This window comes from Mauremys mutica, chromosome 1 (assembly GCF_020497125.1).
Source record: "Mauremys mutica isolate MM-2020 ecotype Southern chromosome 1, ASM2049712v1, whole genome shotgun sequence".
Taxonomy (NCBI): domain Eukaryota; kingdom Metazoa; phylum Chordata; order Testudines; family Geoemydidae; genus Mauremys; species Mauremys mutica.
Window position 1 is genome coordinate 321,411,562 of NC_059072.1, and position 16,626 is coordinate 321,428,187.

General features: G+C 42.9%; 1 protein-coding gene across 2 annotated transcripts in view; it reads left to right on the forward strand.

Annotated features, from left to right (window-relative positions):
- ATP8A2 (ATPase phospholipid transporting 8A2) overlaps nt 1–16,626 on the forward strand; it is a 637,783-nt gene that overhangs the window by 591,298 nt on the left and 29,859 nt on the right. For both annotated transcript variants that reach the window (XM_045017301.1, XM_045017311.1), the window contains 2 exons: nt 3,687–3,775; nt 13,267–13,371. In XM_045017301.1, the coding sequence (XP_044873236.1) occupies nt 3,687–3,775; nt 13,267–13,371 (194 nt within the window). The remainder of the gene's footprint in view (nt 1–3,686; nt 3,776–13,266; nt 13,372–16,626) is intronic.

Genomic DNA, 16,626 nt, shown 5'->3' on the forward strand with positions numbered 1-16,626 from the left:
CCTTTCGCAGGAGCTCTCCCCCCCCCCCCGCGGCTAGAGCCCTAAATCATCCTCCTCCTCCCCTCCCAGAGAAGCCTTGGGGCGGTTGCAACCCTGAGCCCCCCGCTGCTGGAGGGGTCATGGGCCGGCCCCAGCCACACCGGCCAGTCAGCCCAAGCCCCTCCCCCCCACTACTGGAGGAGCTCCAGGTTGGCCCCAGCTGCAATGACCTGAGTTGCCCCAGCCCCAGGCCGCCCCAAGCCGTGCCGGCTGCCCTGAGCCCCCAGCTGTGCCAGCGCGCCTCCCTTCCCTGACCCCCAGCCTCTCAGTGGAAGAACACTGAGCTTTCTATATGCACCATGCAAGTTCAAGGGAGGTGGAGGAGGCAGTATCTGTTACTCAGCTTCCCATGTTCTTCAATAATCCCCCTGGAGTCCAGGGAGATTACTGATGAACCCAGGAAGCTGAATAGCAGATACCACCTCCTCAGCTGCCCCAGAACCTGAATAGCGCATAATAGTAAGTAAAAAGTAAAAACCCGCAATCTGGCATCCCGTGGCAGCGGCTGTGAAGCCTTCCCTGGCCTATTATACCTGCTGGCTATGATAACCATTAATTAAATTGACAAGACTGTAAAATAATTATATTTAAATTTCTATTTAATTTGTTCTCAGACTGTTCTGTATGTTAAGAATACTTCACCAAGGCAAAATTCAACAGTGAAGGCAAAAAACACAGCATAAAATATCAAAAGCACAAATATTAGGAAATGTATATGAGTCCTCATCCTGCAATGCTTGCACTAAGTCCTACTTGTATGAGTAGTCCATCTGAGGTCACTGGGAATATTCACGTAAGTAAGGAATACTAGTATGTGCAAGGATGGCAGGATCATGCAAGGACTGAAGGAGCAAACCCAAGGCAAAGAAACAAGGTAATTAGGAAGGTATTTTGCCAGTACTGTTTGTTTGTTTATGTTACATTTCAGCCTTTGGGTTTATAATAGGCTATAGAGATTTCCCCTCCTTAGATAAGCATCACACATCAAAACTAGCCATATGGTGCAAGCATTTCTAATCTGAAAGCAGGAATGAGAGATCACAAATAGACTAGAACTGATTCTCAGACTGGAATTTGTTTACTTCCTGTTCTATTGGGTGGCAAAGTATCCATAAAAGCCATAAGTGCTTTAGCACTCAGTATATTTTAATCTCTGTTGCAGTTCTGTCTCTCCAGAAATAAGAGACCAGATGAGAGATATGAAATATCAGGACATGGGGGGGCGCTGGAAAAATAGGAAAAATTGGAAAAATTGGTGGGGGCTGCGCACCCACCGGCAGCTTCCCGCCCCGCCCCCCACCGCACCAGCTAACCTCCGCCCCTGAGCGGGCTGCCACATCCTGCTTCTCCCCCCTCCCATCATACAGCTGATTCGCGCAAGCCTGGGAGGAAGAGGGGAGGAGTAGGAATGTGGTGTGCTTGGGGAAGAGGCGGGGCCAGGGCAAGGATTTGGGGAGGGATCCAATGGGGCAGGGAGGGGCAGAGTCAGGGCGGGGCTGGAGCTGAGTTGGGGGCACGAGCCCCCTCCACCTGTGCGCCAGAGTGCAAAATATTAGGACAATTCGCAACCCGACTGAACATCAGCCAGGATGCGGGACAAACAAGTAAATATTGGTACAGTCCCGATAAAATCGGGACGTCTGGTCACCCTACTCCAGAAATAGTGTGGAGGATTTAACATCCAACAACTGATGGATGAATTCAGGAATGCCTACCTAAAACCAGTGCTAATAAGGGACAAGTTGTTGCTAACTATGGTTGCACTGTTGATATGGCCACCTATAAACAAATCAAATAATGAGAGACCAAGGAGTACTCCAGGTGTTACAGGAAGTTCCACTAGCTGTTTTCCCTCCAGAATCAGAATCAATACTGCATTAAAAAAAGAACTAGATAAGTTTATGGAGGCTATTAGTCAGGATGGGCAGAAATGGTGTCCCTAGCCTCTGTTTTGCCAGAAGCTGGAAACAGGTGACAGGGATGGATCACTTGATGATTACCTGTTCTGTGCATTCCCTCTGAAGCACCTGGCATTGGCCGCTGTTGAAAGAGCTGATACTGGGCTAAATGGATCATTGGTCCATAGATAGATCCAGTATGGCTGTTCTTATCCAGTATGGCTGTTCATGATCCAATGCCTCTGCATGGTTTGAGGACTGTTTTTCTACTGAAGTGTAAAATTAAGGTCCTGACCACCAAGTGTAACTAAAAATCCTACAGTACTTATCACAAGCCTAAATTCCAGAGTCTATATTCTTTTTACACTCCATGCATATCTAAATTCACTCTCTACATCTACCTAAATTCCCCTGATGTTTCAGATACACACAATGTTCTTCACTTCTTCCTGAAATTGTTGAGCAGTGGTGTTGCATAGTTAAATCAAATATGCCTGCATTTCAGTGGTGGGCCTGCTCTTCCATTTGTGTGAGTCTGTGTATATGCACACCAAGATCCTACTCTGATAGGTACCATTGGATGCCGTAGAGATGTAAATAAATAAGAGGAGTGTGTGTGTGTGTATGTATGTATGTATGTGTGTGGGCGTGCGTGCGCATGTGTGTATGTGGGTATTTTGCATAGAATACAAGATAATGTGGGAAAAAGGTTTATAAGATTAAGTATGGAATGGGAACATCATTCACGAATACTGCGAGAACAAATGAGTTTTTCAGCTCCTCCCAAAGAAGTTCTGATAAAACCCTTACACCACACCTCACCATCACATATCCTATATATGTCACATTTATAGAAAAACACATTTAGTTAAATATTTTTATAGCAATTATTTTTTGTATCCCTCCAACCTGTAGTGAGGTCTCCTAGTTACCATTAGCCTAAATGTACAAGGTTCAGAAGGGAGACAAAAAAACTCTAAATATTACCTTAAATAAATTGTCTATAAATAGCACTGCCATGACTTTAAGTAAATTTATCTTGGAGCCTTCCAGAGCTAGACATGAGTGCTGGACCCCATTGGAATTCTGGAAATAACTCTGTCCAAACTATAATGCTTTTGTTGCTAATCCTGCAAGGATGTGAGATATTAGAAGGTATGAAAAACTTGTCATGGGGACGGGTGTGAATCTGGCCCATCCTGGGTCTCAGGTAGGAGACATTTTGGGAGGATATTCCATATTTAAGTGGGAGAAGGCTGAAACATTTCTGTGGCCAATTGATGAATTTTTTAAATGACAGCTATTTGAAGCTGCTCAGAGATCTGGAATGTTCAAATGAGTCCTGAAGGATTAGGTGGCAAAAGGCAAGAGAGATGGTCAACTGTTTACATCACATGGCTCTACGTATGTGGATCTATACCTGTTTGGATAGGTGGATTCACAGATTTATATCAATAGTGGGTTTAGCAATAAGGTTTGATTTGCATGTGTACTTCTAAAAAATTTTGACATCCTTTGGAATGAGAGGGATGATACCAATGTAAAGTATCGTTACCATTTATTTATTATAGGCCTGATCCAAATCCCAGTGAAACCAATGAGATTATTTTCATTGACTTCTATAGGCTTTGGATCGGGCCCTTTATGCCTATTTAATAATGTTGTCACCTACTTATTCTTTTCAAACAACCACCTACTCACTATGACATGGAGCTGATCCATCCCTTAATTATTTCTGTTTCTTCATAGGCAGGAATGGTGCTGAGATGTGGATACTTCTGGCTTGGTTTATTTCTGGTGCCCACTGCGTGCCTTGTTAAAGATGTGGCATGGAGAGCGTAAGTTTAAAGGATACAACAGTAATTATATTTGTTGTAGAAATCATTCTTCATCTATTGTTTATTCAGTTCCATTTATTTCAATCACACAACTACTAACACTTCATCAAAATGCTAAATTATAGTGACGTTCATGCAAGAATATTTATAGACTTTAACTCAAAAGCTGTGTGAGTTCATCATCTGTAATAACACAAGCAAAATAAGTGGATTAATAGCCAAGATATCCATGAAGTACTTTCCAAGGATACATTGTGCTCAATAAAGTTCTTTCTTGTTGTGATTATTTGCATTGTATACTTCTAACAGGCCAATTGCTTCAGGCCCCAAAGGTGTCCTGTCTGCATTAAAGGGGGCCAAAACTTTATTCATTTTGGCTAGTTATCCAAAGAATGGAACGTAACGGTACATTAATTTGTAGGCAGACAAACAGTGGCTCTCTGTATAGATAATTATTTTGTATTTTGTCTGGCCGTTTCATTTTAAGTCTGTTTGTCTTGCAAACACTCACTGGCTTGTCGGCTACTCTGAGGCCTCTCCTTCCACAGTGAGGCTTCCTGGACATACTTGGGACAGAGGACAATAGTTCTGGGACTTGACTGTTGGAGAAAAGCCCTAATGACTCTTTCCCTCACACAAGAAAGATCAAGTGTAGCTGAGTTGGAAGCATTGAGGAAAGTAACAGACTCAAAGAATTTAGAGATGAAAGAAACTGATTTCATCATCTACTCCATCTCCTTGCAAAGCAGGATTGCTCTTTATTGTAGAATTACTGGTGTTTTTGTCTAGTCTAGTTTTAAATGTCTCAAGCTATCAGGTTTCCACTTTTTCCCTTGGAAAATGTCATATTCCTGACCGTTAAGATCTGTTAGGCTTTTTTTCCTTGATATTCAGCCTAAATTAAGTGATTCTCGTGGACTCAGAATATAGGTCGTGTTTTGTATCACTATATTAGCAGTGCCTTTCTGTTTGAAGAAGAAGAATGATGATCTGAAGAAAGCATTATAATTATGTTCCTTATTAAAGGTACTGCCATGTTTCATTATGTTCTACAGAAGAAGGCCCATACAGGGGCGGCTCTATGTCAGGCAGCCTTCGGCGGTGTTTCTGTGGGAGGTCTGCCAGTCACGCGGATTCAGCGGCGGTTCTGCGGGTGGTCTGCTGGTCCCACGCCTTCGGCTACCCGCCACCGAATTGCCACCGAAGCTGCGGGACCGGCGAACCTCCCGCAGAAACACTGCCGAAGGCTGCCTGACTGCCGCCCTCAGGGCGACCGGCACGCCGCCTCCCCGCGGCTTGCTGCCCCAGGCATGCACCTGCTGCGCTGGTGCCTGGAGCCGCCCCTGGGCCTAGGGTTCTTCCAGGCTTGGGGCTAGTATTCCAGATCCTCACTAGAGTGGAATAGGAGGATAGCAAGGTTAATAAGTGATTTGTCACAAAGCCATAAGGTGAAAGCCTCATAACCTGTAATCTGTACACCCTGCATCAAACTCCTGACCAGCTGAGGAAATCTCCTTTTCAGGAGGAAGAGTAGAAGGTACAGAAGGAATCGAGAAAATACAGTAGAGAGTAAGACAACTTCCCCAACACTCACACACATCTCAAATGTCAATATAAGAGGATAAATCAGGCTACATGTATAGATACTGTAAATGTGTTTTTTGTGGGCTCAACGCTAATGCAAAATTAAATTGTTATACTTGCCTACCAAAAATCAATAACAATTTTTTAAAAATATTTCCTTGCTCTCCATTAAAGTTAATTGGATCAACATTCATGAGCTGCATTACCATGCCTAGCGTTAATGTCAGTAATATAACATTTCCATTGGAGCCTGTTATAATTTAATATGGGCATTGTACTGCAGTGTTTTTGTTGTATTCAATTAGACTTCTCTGTTGAAAATGGTAGAACAAGTCCAACAATTACTGAGGCCAAAATGTCAAACTTGAATACCTAAAGTAAGGCATGTAAGTGGCCTGATTTTCACCTCTAAAATCTGGTCAGTTAATTAGTGTGACGAAGGCCCCAATCCTACACAGAGTTATGCATTGCTTAATTTTACCCACTTGGAACTCACTGGGACTATTCTCATGATTAAAGGTACATATGTACGTAACTGTTCGCAGGAGCTGGGCTTAAATATGGATTTAGGTGTCTAACATTAGCCAGCTGATTTTGAAAATGTTTGTCTAGACAGTTAGTGCAGGTCAAACTTGTGTCCTCAAGTTGCCCTCTCTTCTTATCAGTGCTCAGGCTAAAGCATTGTAAAATCTTATAAAGGGCCAGTCATCAGAAACTATTAGTCATTAAATGTCTATTACTGACTTAGCCTGAATAATTCTTCTTTGTATATTTTTTAGTGAGATTTCAGCAACAGTGTCTTTTCACTAGTTCAGACCAGGAATGTAAATAGATTGTGAAGCTCATTAGACAAATATAGATTGATTTACTGGGTATTGTCCAACAGATTTTAAACAGGAGGCCCCTATCAATGTTAAGCAAGGAATCTGTTCTCCCAAACAAGATTTTTTTAGACGTTGCTGTAAAATTAACACCATTAACATTTAAACTAGGATAAATGAAATGACACAGCTATCAGCACTACCATATGTAAGGAGTAAAGGTCTGTTTCCTTTTCAAGAGGCTTGCCATGCAAAACTTGAGCTATGACCAAAGCCCCTGAAAATTAGAGGGACTAGTAAGATTTTTTCTGCAGCAGGGACTAAATGCTGCTGTCTATAATTTAGCAGAATCCATTGTCAGACATAAAATTCCAGAAGCTCTGGCTTTTCTTGGTCATGGAGTTTACCCCTTTCAGTTCCTTTTGGACATGAAACATATGTCCACAGAAAGGGCATTCCTGTGACCCAAAAGACATATGCTAAATTTCAGTACGGAATGCTGCCAGAACAGAGTAAGTGCAGAGTACAGTTTACATCTGGTAGAATAATGAAAGGGACAAGAACAAGTATATTTCCAGACCCATGCAAATCTTTTTATTTCTAAACCGGGACACAATCCCATTCCAGAAATTTGTAATGTTGGCAAGTTTCAGCTAGTTTTATATTTCCTTTGTTATGTAGGCTACAGTTGTCAACAGACCTCTTATCTCCCATGTTCCCTGCAGCTCTGTGTCTGAAACCTCTTTACTGAATCAAGAAAATGTGGAAAATTTTCCTTTCTTTTCAGAAAGAGGAGGAAGCTTACTATTAAGTTCTTGGCTGTAATATCACATTGTTAACTTGGACTCAATTTCCTGATTTCAGCTTTGGTAAATATACAGGGGTTGTTTCTTTCTTATAAAAGTCCAAATTCTGCAACTCTTACTGCTGGGGGATTGCTGCATCAAAATATTAAAAATTCTATACCAAAACTTTAAAAACTCTGCATCCAATATTTTAAAATTCTTCATATTTTAATTATCAAAATGACACAATATAATCCTGTCAGTTTCAATTATTTTGGTAATTTATTTCAAAATACCTGTCAGCAACTATGTCTGTAACAATGCAGACAAAAAAAATTCAGGAATTTTTTTTTTTTTTACATATAGATACCTTTCTAGGCATATTAATACAGAACGTTGAGTAATTCATTTAAACTACAATACAGAAACGTATTTCCTGTACCCCTCAGAAGCAGTAAAAAGGCTTGGTGGAGTCAAGGGTAACGGAGAAGTTGAGGGAAGGAGCCTGGGAGCAAACCTGGAGGGTTGTTGCGTGAGGGTGGGAGAAGTATGGAGCAGGGAGGTTTGGGGGTGGGGGGAGGATTGTTAGGGAGTTGGGGAGCCTACCCCATGCAGACATTGGCTGACCCCTTGCCTCTCCAATTCAGTCAGGCACATCTGCCCCCGTTCCCGTGTGTCCCTGCACTCCCTATCCCTTGTCTCCATGTGCATAGGCAGCAGGTTTGTATAATTTTTGGTGGGGCCCAAAATGGTGGTGTCCCCCCGACTCCCGCCCTGTAAGCCGATATAAAATGAAGCTACAACGCGTCAGTGCCACAAGATTACAAGGTTGGAGAAGGGGTAGGGAGTTCCAGGGGCCAGTCAAGGGACAAGGAGCAGGGGGGGTTGGATGGGGCAGAGGTTCGAAGGGGCAGTCAGGGGACAGGCAGCAATTGGATAGGCATGGGAGTCCAGGGGGTTTATCAGGGGACAGGTAGGGGGTGGGGTCCTGGGGGGTAGTTGGGTGGGGTCTCAGGAGGGGGCAGTTGGGAACAAGGAGAAGGGAGGCTTAGATAGGGGCTGGGGTCCCAAGGGGCAGTTAGGGGCAGTTGTCTCGGGAGTGGGTAACGGGGGACAAGGACCAGTGGTGCTTAGATAGGGGGTGGGGGTCCTGGGGGGCAGTTGGGGCAGGGGTCTGGGGAGGGGGCAATCAGCGGCCAGGGGCTGGGATTCAAAGGGCTCTGAGCTACTGGCAGCCGCGGGGAGCCCTGAGCCCTTTAAATCCCAGCCGCCGCAGCTGGGATTCAAAGGGATCTGGGCTCTCTGCCCCTGCGGGCAGCCCAGAGCCCTCCGATTCCCAGCCGCGGCTGAGATTTAAAGGGCTCTGGGCTCCCTGCGGTTGCAGGCAGCCCAGAGCCCTCTGATTCCCGGCTGCGGCTGGGATTTAAAAGGCTCTTGGCTCCCCGCCGCAGCGGGCAGCCCAGAGCCCTCTGATTCCCGGCTGCAGCTGGGATTTAAAAGGCTCTGGGCTCCCCGCTGCTGCCGGCAGCCCAGAGCCCTCTGATTCCCGGCCGCGGCTGGGATTTAAAAGGCTCTGGGCTCCCCGCTGCTGCCGGCAGCCCAGAGCCCTCTGATTCCCGGCCGCAGCTGGGATTTAAAGGGCTCTGGGCTCCCCACGGTTGCAGGCAGCCCAGAGCCCTCTGATTCCCAGCCGCGGCTGAGATTTAAAGGGCTCTGGGTTCCCCGCAGCAGCGGGCAGCCCAGAGCCCTCTGATTCCCGGCTGCGGCTGGGATTTAAAGGGGCGAAACCTAGCTCCAAATATTGGTGGACCAGAGCCCCTGATTTTGAATATTCCTGGGGCTTTAGCTCCACGAGCCCATATAAGTTGGCGCCCATGTCCATGTGGCCCTGCAGCCCCCCTTCCATTCAGCCAGTGGCTCAATGCTGTCACCCCACTAGCTCCTGAGCCTGCACCCCAGTCTGTCCCCCCCCACTTGCACTTCTGAACCCCAGTCTGTGACCTCCCCAGCAGCCCTGTGTGCCCCATTCTGTCCGTCCAGTGCCTCCTCACTGGGCCCTGCTGTGAGAGCAGTTTCTTTGGCTGGCTGCCCTCTCTTCTGGCACCTGGTGGGCAAAATCTGTAATTGCAGCATCTCTCCAGCAGAATCTATATTCTGAAGAGAAACAAAATCTGCAGGGGAAGCTAACTCTGTGTATGCACAGTGGTGCAGAATTCCCCCAGGAGTAAACTCTTCTAATAAGAAGCTCTTCCCCTAAGGTAGTGGGGCTCCACACCACTCTGAACATGGGGGTGTGTCTAAAATGCTCGGTTAAGCCCTGAATGCTCTTCTGTTCTACTCTCTTAACTCTCTTAAAGAAAACCTGGTTTTCTGCCTGGTAATAATATGGAACAGGGGATTTCATAGTAATGAGAAATGATCCCAATGCTAGGATATTTTGTGAAGTACAAGGCACAGCTGGGACCTGTCCCTTTCTTTTCCTGTTTCAAAGGTTCATTTCTGCCATTCTGAAAAAAGCAGTTGGGCAAAGTGCCTCTCCCTGCTCCCACTGAAGTCCATGGGAAGTTTGCCGTTGAATTCAATGAGAGCAGGGTAAGGCCCTGAAGAATAGGAGTTTCATTTTGTAGCACCTATTCTTTAGAAACACGTGGATGGATTATCATTAGCCTTTTACAAATACTAAATTCCCACCATTACTGTCTGTTTTAATGAGGTCCTTGCTCCAAGGAAATATCCAATAATATGACAATGGCATGGCTTCGTATCAATACTTTCTAGATACCCAGCTAGGATGCAGTACCCACATAGTCCATCATTTTGTATTACTTAAAAATAACTTCGATGCTCTCAGACTTTAAGGTAACAATATTTTGCCATATGGTGAAATTTCTCAATGCATTGCTTGCTTTTACTGTACTTCACTAATTGGACTCTCTGTTGCTAAGGGCCCATTATGTTTACATCCTGGATTCAGTATTCACTCTGGGGAGAGAAAAAAAAAGCATCTCTCTAATCTCTTATGGTGAATGGAAACTTGAAAAGATGAACATGGAGTCTTCGAAGAGATTGGATAGTTTGTACTTTTCCAGATTTCTCTCTATATGAAAGTAAATCTGGAGGATTTGTAAAGTTCCAAATTTATACAGACTTTAAAACTCCTCAAGTCTACAGTACTCGATATTGTCTCTTTAAAAGGCAGGAGATAAGTTCAAGGTCAATGTTTTAACATATTTAGTCAAATCAAGAGGAATGTGAAAGCAAAGTCAATTGGAAAGATTATAAGAGTTAATAGCCCAAGGCTTAAAGCAGGCTTTATCTCCTAAAAACTGTCCAGAGTTTCAGTTCTCAAAGAGGAGGATGAGTCTAATTATTAGTCTAAGTAGCCACAGTAACTTGAATCTAATTAATTTTTGTGCAGTTCTGAGTAATATAACATTCTTGAAACTATACAACTTTTAAAATGTTCCTGTTACTCTATTTTCATTGCCTATCAGTATATGTCCATGCTACCATTCAAGCTTTATCCCTCTCTTGATTTGGGTGTATTTATTTCTATTTTCAAGTATACTGCTAATGTATGTTAGTAGGACTGTATTCTTTAATACTATGTGAGTCTCCTTTTCCTTACAGCCTCTCATACTCCTCTTCTCTAGCCCTTCGTTCTCTAGCTGCCTCTTCTTTTGTGTTCAGGTGCATGTTTAGGCCTACATTTGCAAAAGTGGCCATTCACTATGGGTGCCTCCACTTTTGAGACTTGGGGCCTGATCCTGCACCATTTATGTTACTGAGAGCCATGGCTGCTTAGTCAAACCATGGGAGCCTAAAATTGGGTATGCAAAATTAGAGGTCAATTTTGAAAATGCTGTCCTTAAAAATAAGTAAATAAATAAATAAATAGCAGTACCTGTAGTATCAGCATGGACTTTTTGTCCACAGTAGTGAGTGCTTTTAGCAGGAGGAATAATGAAAATCACAGAATTAATAATATGAATGTATCTTGGTTACCTTTTAATGATGTGTACATCAATCAGTACCTCCCCATAATGCAGACAGATTAAAACTATGTTTTGGATTATTGGGTGTAAATTACGTCTCTCTGTCTGCCTAGGATGTATTTGCCATCTCTGGAATTGGAACATACCATTTTAATACTGAGAGCCAAATATTTTATCTTTTCAAGTCTATACTGGTGTCTCAGGCAACTTGACTCCATTTTGTTTCAAATGTATTTTGCTGTCATATATAAATCAATATTATCTCCGGGGATACTCTTTCTCCATTAAGTGACGTAAAAGAGGAGGCTGAAACTGTCCATTGGAGAAAGATATTCCTGAATTTTTTTTAATTACTTTGTGAATAGGGAGATAGAGAGCTAGAATCTCCCCTCACTTACACAAGCATAATTCAGGAGTGATGCCAGTGAATGATGATGTAAGTGAGTCTTGAAACAAGGCCCAAGTCTCTTTATTCCAGAGACCCAAGCATGTATAAATTTTAGTTATGCCTGTGGTACAAAAATTGTTCTTTACATGCCACACCCAAGGAAATAGGACACAGCCAGTTCTGTTACTTTATTTTTGGAAGCTGATTGGGGAGGGAAGCATCTTTTAAGTCTAACAAAATTGGAAATACTTGTGACTGGTTCCCCCTGGAGTGCCTCCAGGAACTGAGGTACCTCTGAGCCCTCTGACCCCCACAGCCTGGGCACCCTTTCACATTGTACTGCTGTGATAAGCTGCAAAGCCCTCCAGCCTCACTTCCACCAGCATTCACACAGGTATGGACACACCCAGCTGCAGTTACACACAGGCTATCTAACCACCAGCTTCCCAGCCTAGACCCCAGAGCAGTACCATCCTGCCCTGGTCAAATCTAGCCAGTATATGGGTTTAATACCCGGTCCGCCTCTCCCTCAATGTGAAGAGGACAATGCACACTTGGGGTAACCAAGCAGAGATTTTCCCCAAGCACTCCAGTCAAAGCTCACTGGTTTGGATTAAAACATAAAATAAACAGATTACCTAGAAAATAAACAAAAAATGCAAACTAAGCTTAATATACTAAATAGATTGTATATGAATTAGCAGAAACTCAGCATAACTGATGGTACAGGCAGATTTATAGACTCTTAAGGCACACACTGCACAAGCTTGGGTGCTCAGATCTTCATACACAGGCTAGAAATCCCTTTAGCCTGGGTCCAGCACTTCCCCCAGTTCAGTCTTTATTCCTCAGATGTTTCAGGAGTCCTCTAGTGTGGGGAGTGAAGCACCACAGATGATGTCATTCCCTGCCTTATATAGCTTTAGCATATGGCGGGAACCTTTTGTTTCAAAACTTGGTTCCCAGTGCGGTTTTGGAAAAATACTGATATCTCAAGAAAGAGTCCAGAATCATGTGGCCTGGTCACATGTCCTTGTAGAGTCGTAGCAGCTATGACTTACAAGCTGTTTGGAGTGTTCCAGGAAGGCTCACCAGGTGGGAGATAAACTTCTCCTAAGGTCTATTGTTTTCCCTAATGGCTCATTGCCCTGAATAGGCCCTTCCCAACCAGCAATCTAGACAGAAAGCATCTTGCCTAGTGGGTGTCACCCCGGTATAACTACATTTGAAATACAGATAATAGTCAATATTCATAAATTCAGATGCAAAAATGATACATGCATACAAATAGAATAATCATATTCAGCAAATCATAACTTTTCCAATGACATCTCACACGACTTATCTTGCATAAAACACATCATAATTACGCTATAATCATATCATAATAATATCACTATGAAGAATATGGGGTGCAGTATCACAGTACTCATAAATGAAAATTAGAAGGTTTGAATGGCAATGATTATCTGAGACTGTAATCAGGTTTTCAGTGCACTGCAATGTGTGGCTCAAAGGACAAAATGGAATCATGGTTTACTTCAATGAATATTCAGTGAAACCCTGCTCTTTTGTTTGGATGACCGGTTCTTGAGCAGTGCCATGACAGTGGTGTCAAGTCTCCGGAGTCCAGCAGTTCTGCACAGTTTTACACAGACAGAGTGTTCTGTTAAAGAAGATGAACTTCACTGAGTTTATAGTCTTTCAGTTCTGCCCTTTTCATGTAACATTACCCAGATATTATGAATCTGGACTAATTGCCATGCTTGTACAGTCTTGCATTACCCTATTTCCCAAATCTTCCCAAATCAAAGGCTCTGTGCCTTTTGTGTCTGAGACGGAAATTTGGTCTTTTACAGCCATGTGAACATTTATGTGTTTTTTGTTTTTGTTTTTTTGTCTTTTCCTTGTGATACAGGGTCAAGCATACCTACCATAAAACTTTGCTGGAGCAGGTTCAGGAGCTGGAAACTAAATCCAAAGAACTGGGAAAAGCTATGCTTCGTGATAGTAATGGAAAGAGGTGGGGGCAATTCCATCCTAATTTAAAGAACAGATATTTTTCCTCCTTCACCCCCACCCCCAAGTTTCTTTTTTCATTCATACCTAATTCTAGGTGGGGTCCTAAGTATCCTCCTCAATTTCATCCACACTTCTTTTTTTAAATCCATCTTTTCCACTTCATTTCTCCTGTATTATTGCTGCATAAAGCCAAATTTGAGACTCCAACTCAAATCTCCTTCATGATGGCATGTACCATTACCACTTGGTCACCAGAGCAGATTAAACTAAGTTTGTTGTATATTGGATGGTACCAGGGGTTTTGATCAAATGTTCGGATGAGAAAAAAAGTTGGCTATGACTCCGGACATGAAAAATCTTAGGACAGCATTAAAAGGAGGAATGGAAAACAGAAAGTAAGGTCTGCATTGGTACCTGGCCCAGTTTGTCTGACCTCGCAGCTTTTGTGCTCTCACTTTTCATCTGTAATTTACAGGGCTGTGAGTACAGACTTCTCAGCATGGTCACTTGCGCTTCTCTCTTCTAGCCACGCCATATGGACAGAACATATTGCTGTTATTAAATGCTTCATTGTAAGGGAGCATATATATTGTGTGGGAACTTTTGTCTGCTTTGAAAGAAGCTAAAGAAAATCATAGTGAGGCTTTTCCTTCAGACAGTTTCATTTACATCTTTAGAAAGTGGCTCTGCCTCAGCAAATCGGAAAGCTCTCTGAGTTCAAAAAGGGTTTATAACTAATTCTTGTGTTCCTTACACAATATGGCACCACATGACCTGCTAAGAAACTACATGATCATTAAACTGGATTTTAGCAAACCTTATAAACTAGCAAACTGAGTGGAATGGGGCTTTTAAAAAGATTTCATTCTTCCAGGGCAAGGTCATCCTTTGAGTCTTTGATGTCTATTCTAAGGTAAACTAATTGCCGTATTGTAGTTGCTGCTGAGGCAAGCTGGATAATAAAGGTTCAGCTTAATTTCTCTACAGATAGTGCCTACCAAGTCACAAGTTGCCAAGAAGTGAATTTGTCACCATGACTAATACACTGAAAAGCTTTAGAGATTCCCTGTTATGAATTTTAATATGTTTGTATAATATGCCCTTAGTGCCCAGATCTCAGTCTCAGGGATCAAGATCGAAGGAAAAATAGTACAAAACAAAAAGAAAAAAACCCAAAATATGTAGGGGTCATTTTAATTAACAGTGAGTCACTTTCTGTCTTACTGCTTTTGAGTACTACAAATGTATGGTTTTGTTTACAGATTACAGCCACATGCAAAGGTGCTAGGGTGAACCTAGAATCATTTAAAATGAATAAGCAACTTTAGTGAGCAAAGTCAACAAAAGTAAAAGGCTCAGACTAAAATTTTGAAACTTGAGGGCCTAAAATTAGATGCTTAAATAAAAATGGCCTAAATTTTAGTGGTGCTGAGCAACCACCTTGGAGTCAGTGGGAGCTGAAAGTGCTCAGCACTGTTGAGAATCAGGCAAAAACTTGTTTAAAGATATATGCTTTGCACCGTGAACTAATAGTCAACAATCTCAAATCCTGTTGGACCAATGGAAATGAATTGGATCCAAAGGACTCTTCTGAGAACAAGCAGTCTTCAGCCCCAAGGCATTCAGTTCTGTGAAACTGTTAGGGAATCTGCTGTGAGGGGGTTCATGTATTTGTACAGAATACCCAATTGTATTTCTGTGTTATGTTGGTTTGCTTTTTACTGACAATATTAACTGCCTGCTATTGACACCACTAGAGGTGGGGAAAGTAAAACTGTTGTCGTTGCATAATGGCTCTCTGGGTTGTGAAACCAGGAGGAAATGCCATTAATAGTCATCAAGAAGCAGTTGGAGTTTAAGCTGTTTATGTGCACATGTGTCTCCTAGAACTTGATCGGCTTCCCCGTTTATGTTTACACATTGTTGTGGCTTTTTGTAAATTTAACATCTGTGTTGTAATTCATTCAGATGTCACATGTTTTCATAGCCTTTTATTTTATTGCATTCTCACTGCAAACACTTTAATCTGCATTCCTCCTCCATATAGATTCACTTCCTTCTCGAAACGCTTGCATGGAGATGATGTAAGGAATCCTCCTGGCCCTCCTTCCCAACCCCAACCCCCCACCCCATGCATTTTTTTTCTGCCTCCTAATTGCTCCCAGATTTTCTGGGTGGTCCATCTGTGAAGTAGATAATGGTGGAGTGCCACAGTCTGCTAGAGGTTGGTGTGTCATGCTTATGATGTGGCCTCCTGAGTGCTCCTTGGAATTATGTCTTTTATCTCCTTTGTTTGTCTGCTGGCTCTTTCACACCTGCTTGAAATCATGGGCTGTTCCTTTGGGAAGGGAGGGAGATGGGAAAGTGGCGTACTGGGAATTTCCTTGAGCTGCAGTCTCTCTCATTTGGCTATATGTTTTGGTTTTTTTAAAATTTCCTGAGGGCTGCTGGGAATCAGGAGCTCTGTGATTTGTGCTCCTTTGCTTGCTCCTGCTGAGTGCCCCCACTGATGGCATGATATTTCTGTTTACCCTGGGACTACCTAGGAAGAGAAGTGAGTAACTAGAATCCACTTGTTTCTAGTGCGGTAGGTAAGGCTATATTAAAACTGCGCGGGACTGCCAGTTCTCCCTAAGTAAATGTTAGCACTTGTCGGAAGTATTTCTGAAAACATAGCCACTAGATGTATGCTTTGTTCAGGCAGTGCTGGGAGATAAGCTGGCTGTCGTCAGGATCTGCTTTCCTGTCCCATGTAGTGTACACTATTTTTGTATAGTGTCTTTCACAGAAAAGTATCACAAAATACTTCACACCCAATTAAAGATAAGAGAGAGACTTATGAACACTTATGCAACTATGAGGTGCACATTCTGGATGTTACAAACTTTTCAGCTTAAGGGCAAGTGATTCAAAAACCGCCTGAAGTCATGCATGCACATGGCATTATGGAGTGGGGCACAAATTATCCTCTGGGTTGCAGTTTGGCTTGTTTTGGTTTTTAAAACCTGGGTAAGATGGCCCCATGGACCACACTCTGGCCTTGGGTAGGTTCTCAGTGTCATCAGTGGGAGCCTTGCTCACATATCCAAAATCAGAATATCTATATGAAACAGACTTTTCATTGTAATGTTTGAGATGAATGAAAACTAAACAGCTCCCCTTCATTGATTACATTAAACTCTGCTTAATCTTAACCTCATCTGACTAGTTTCTAGAACCTAAATAATTTTTATTAATGACCTAAATACTAAGGGCA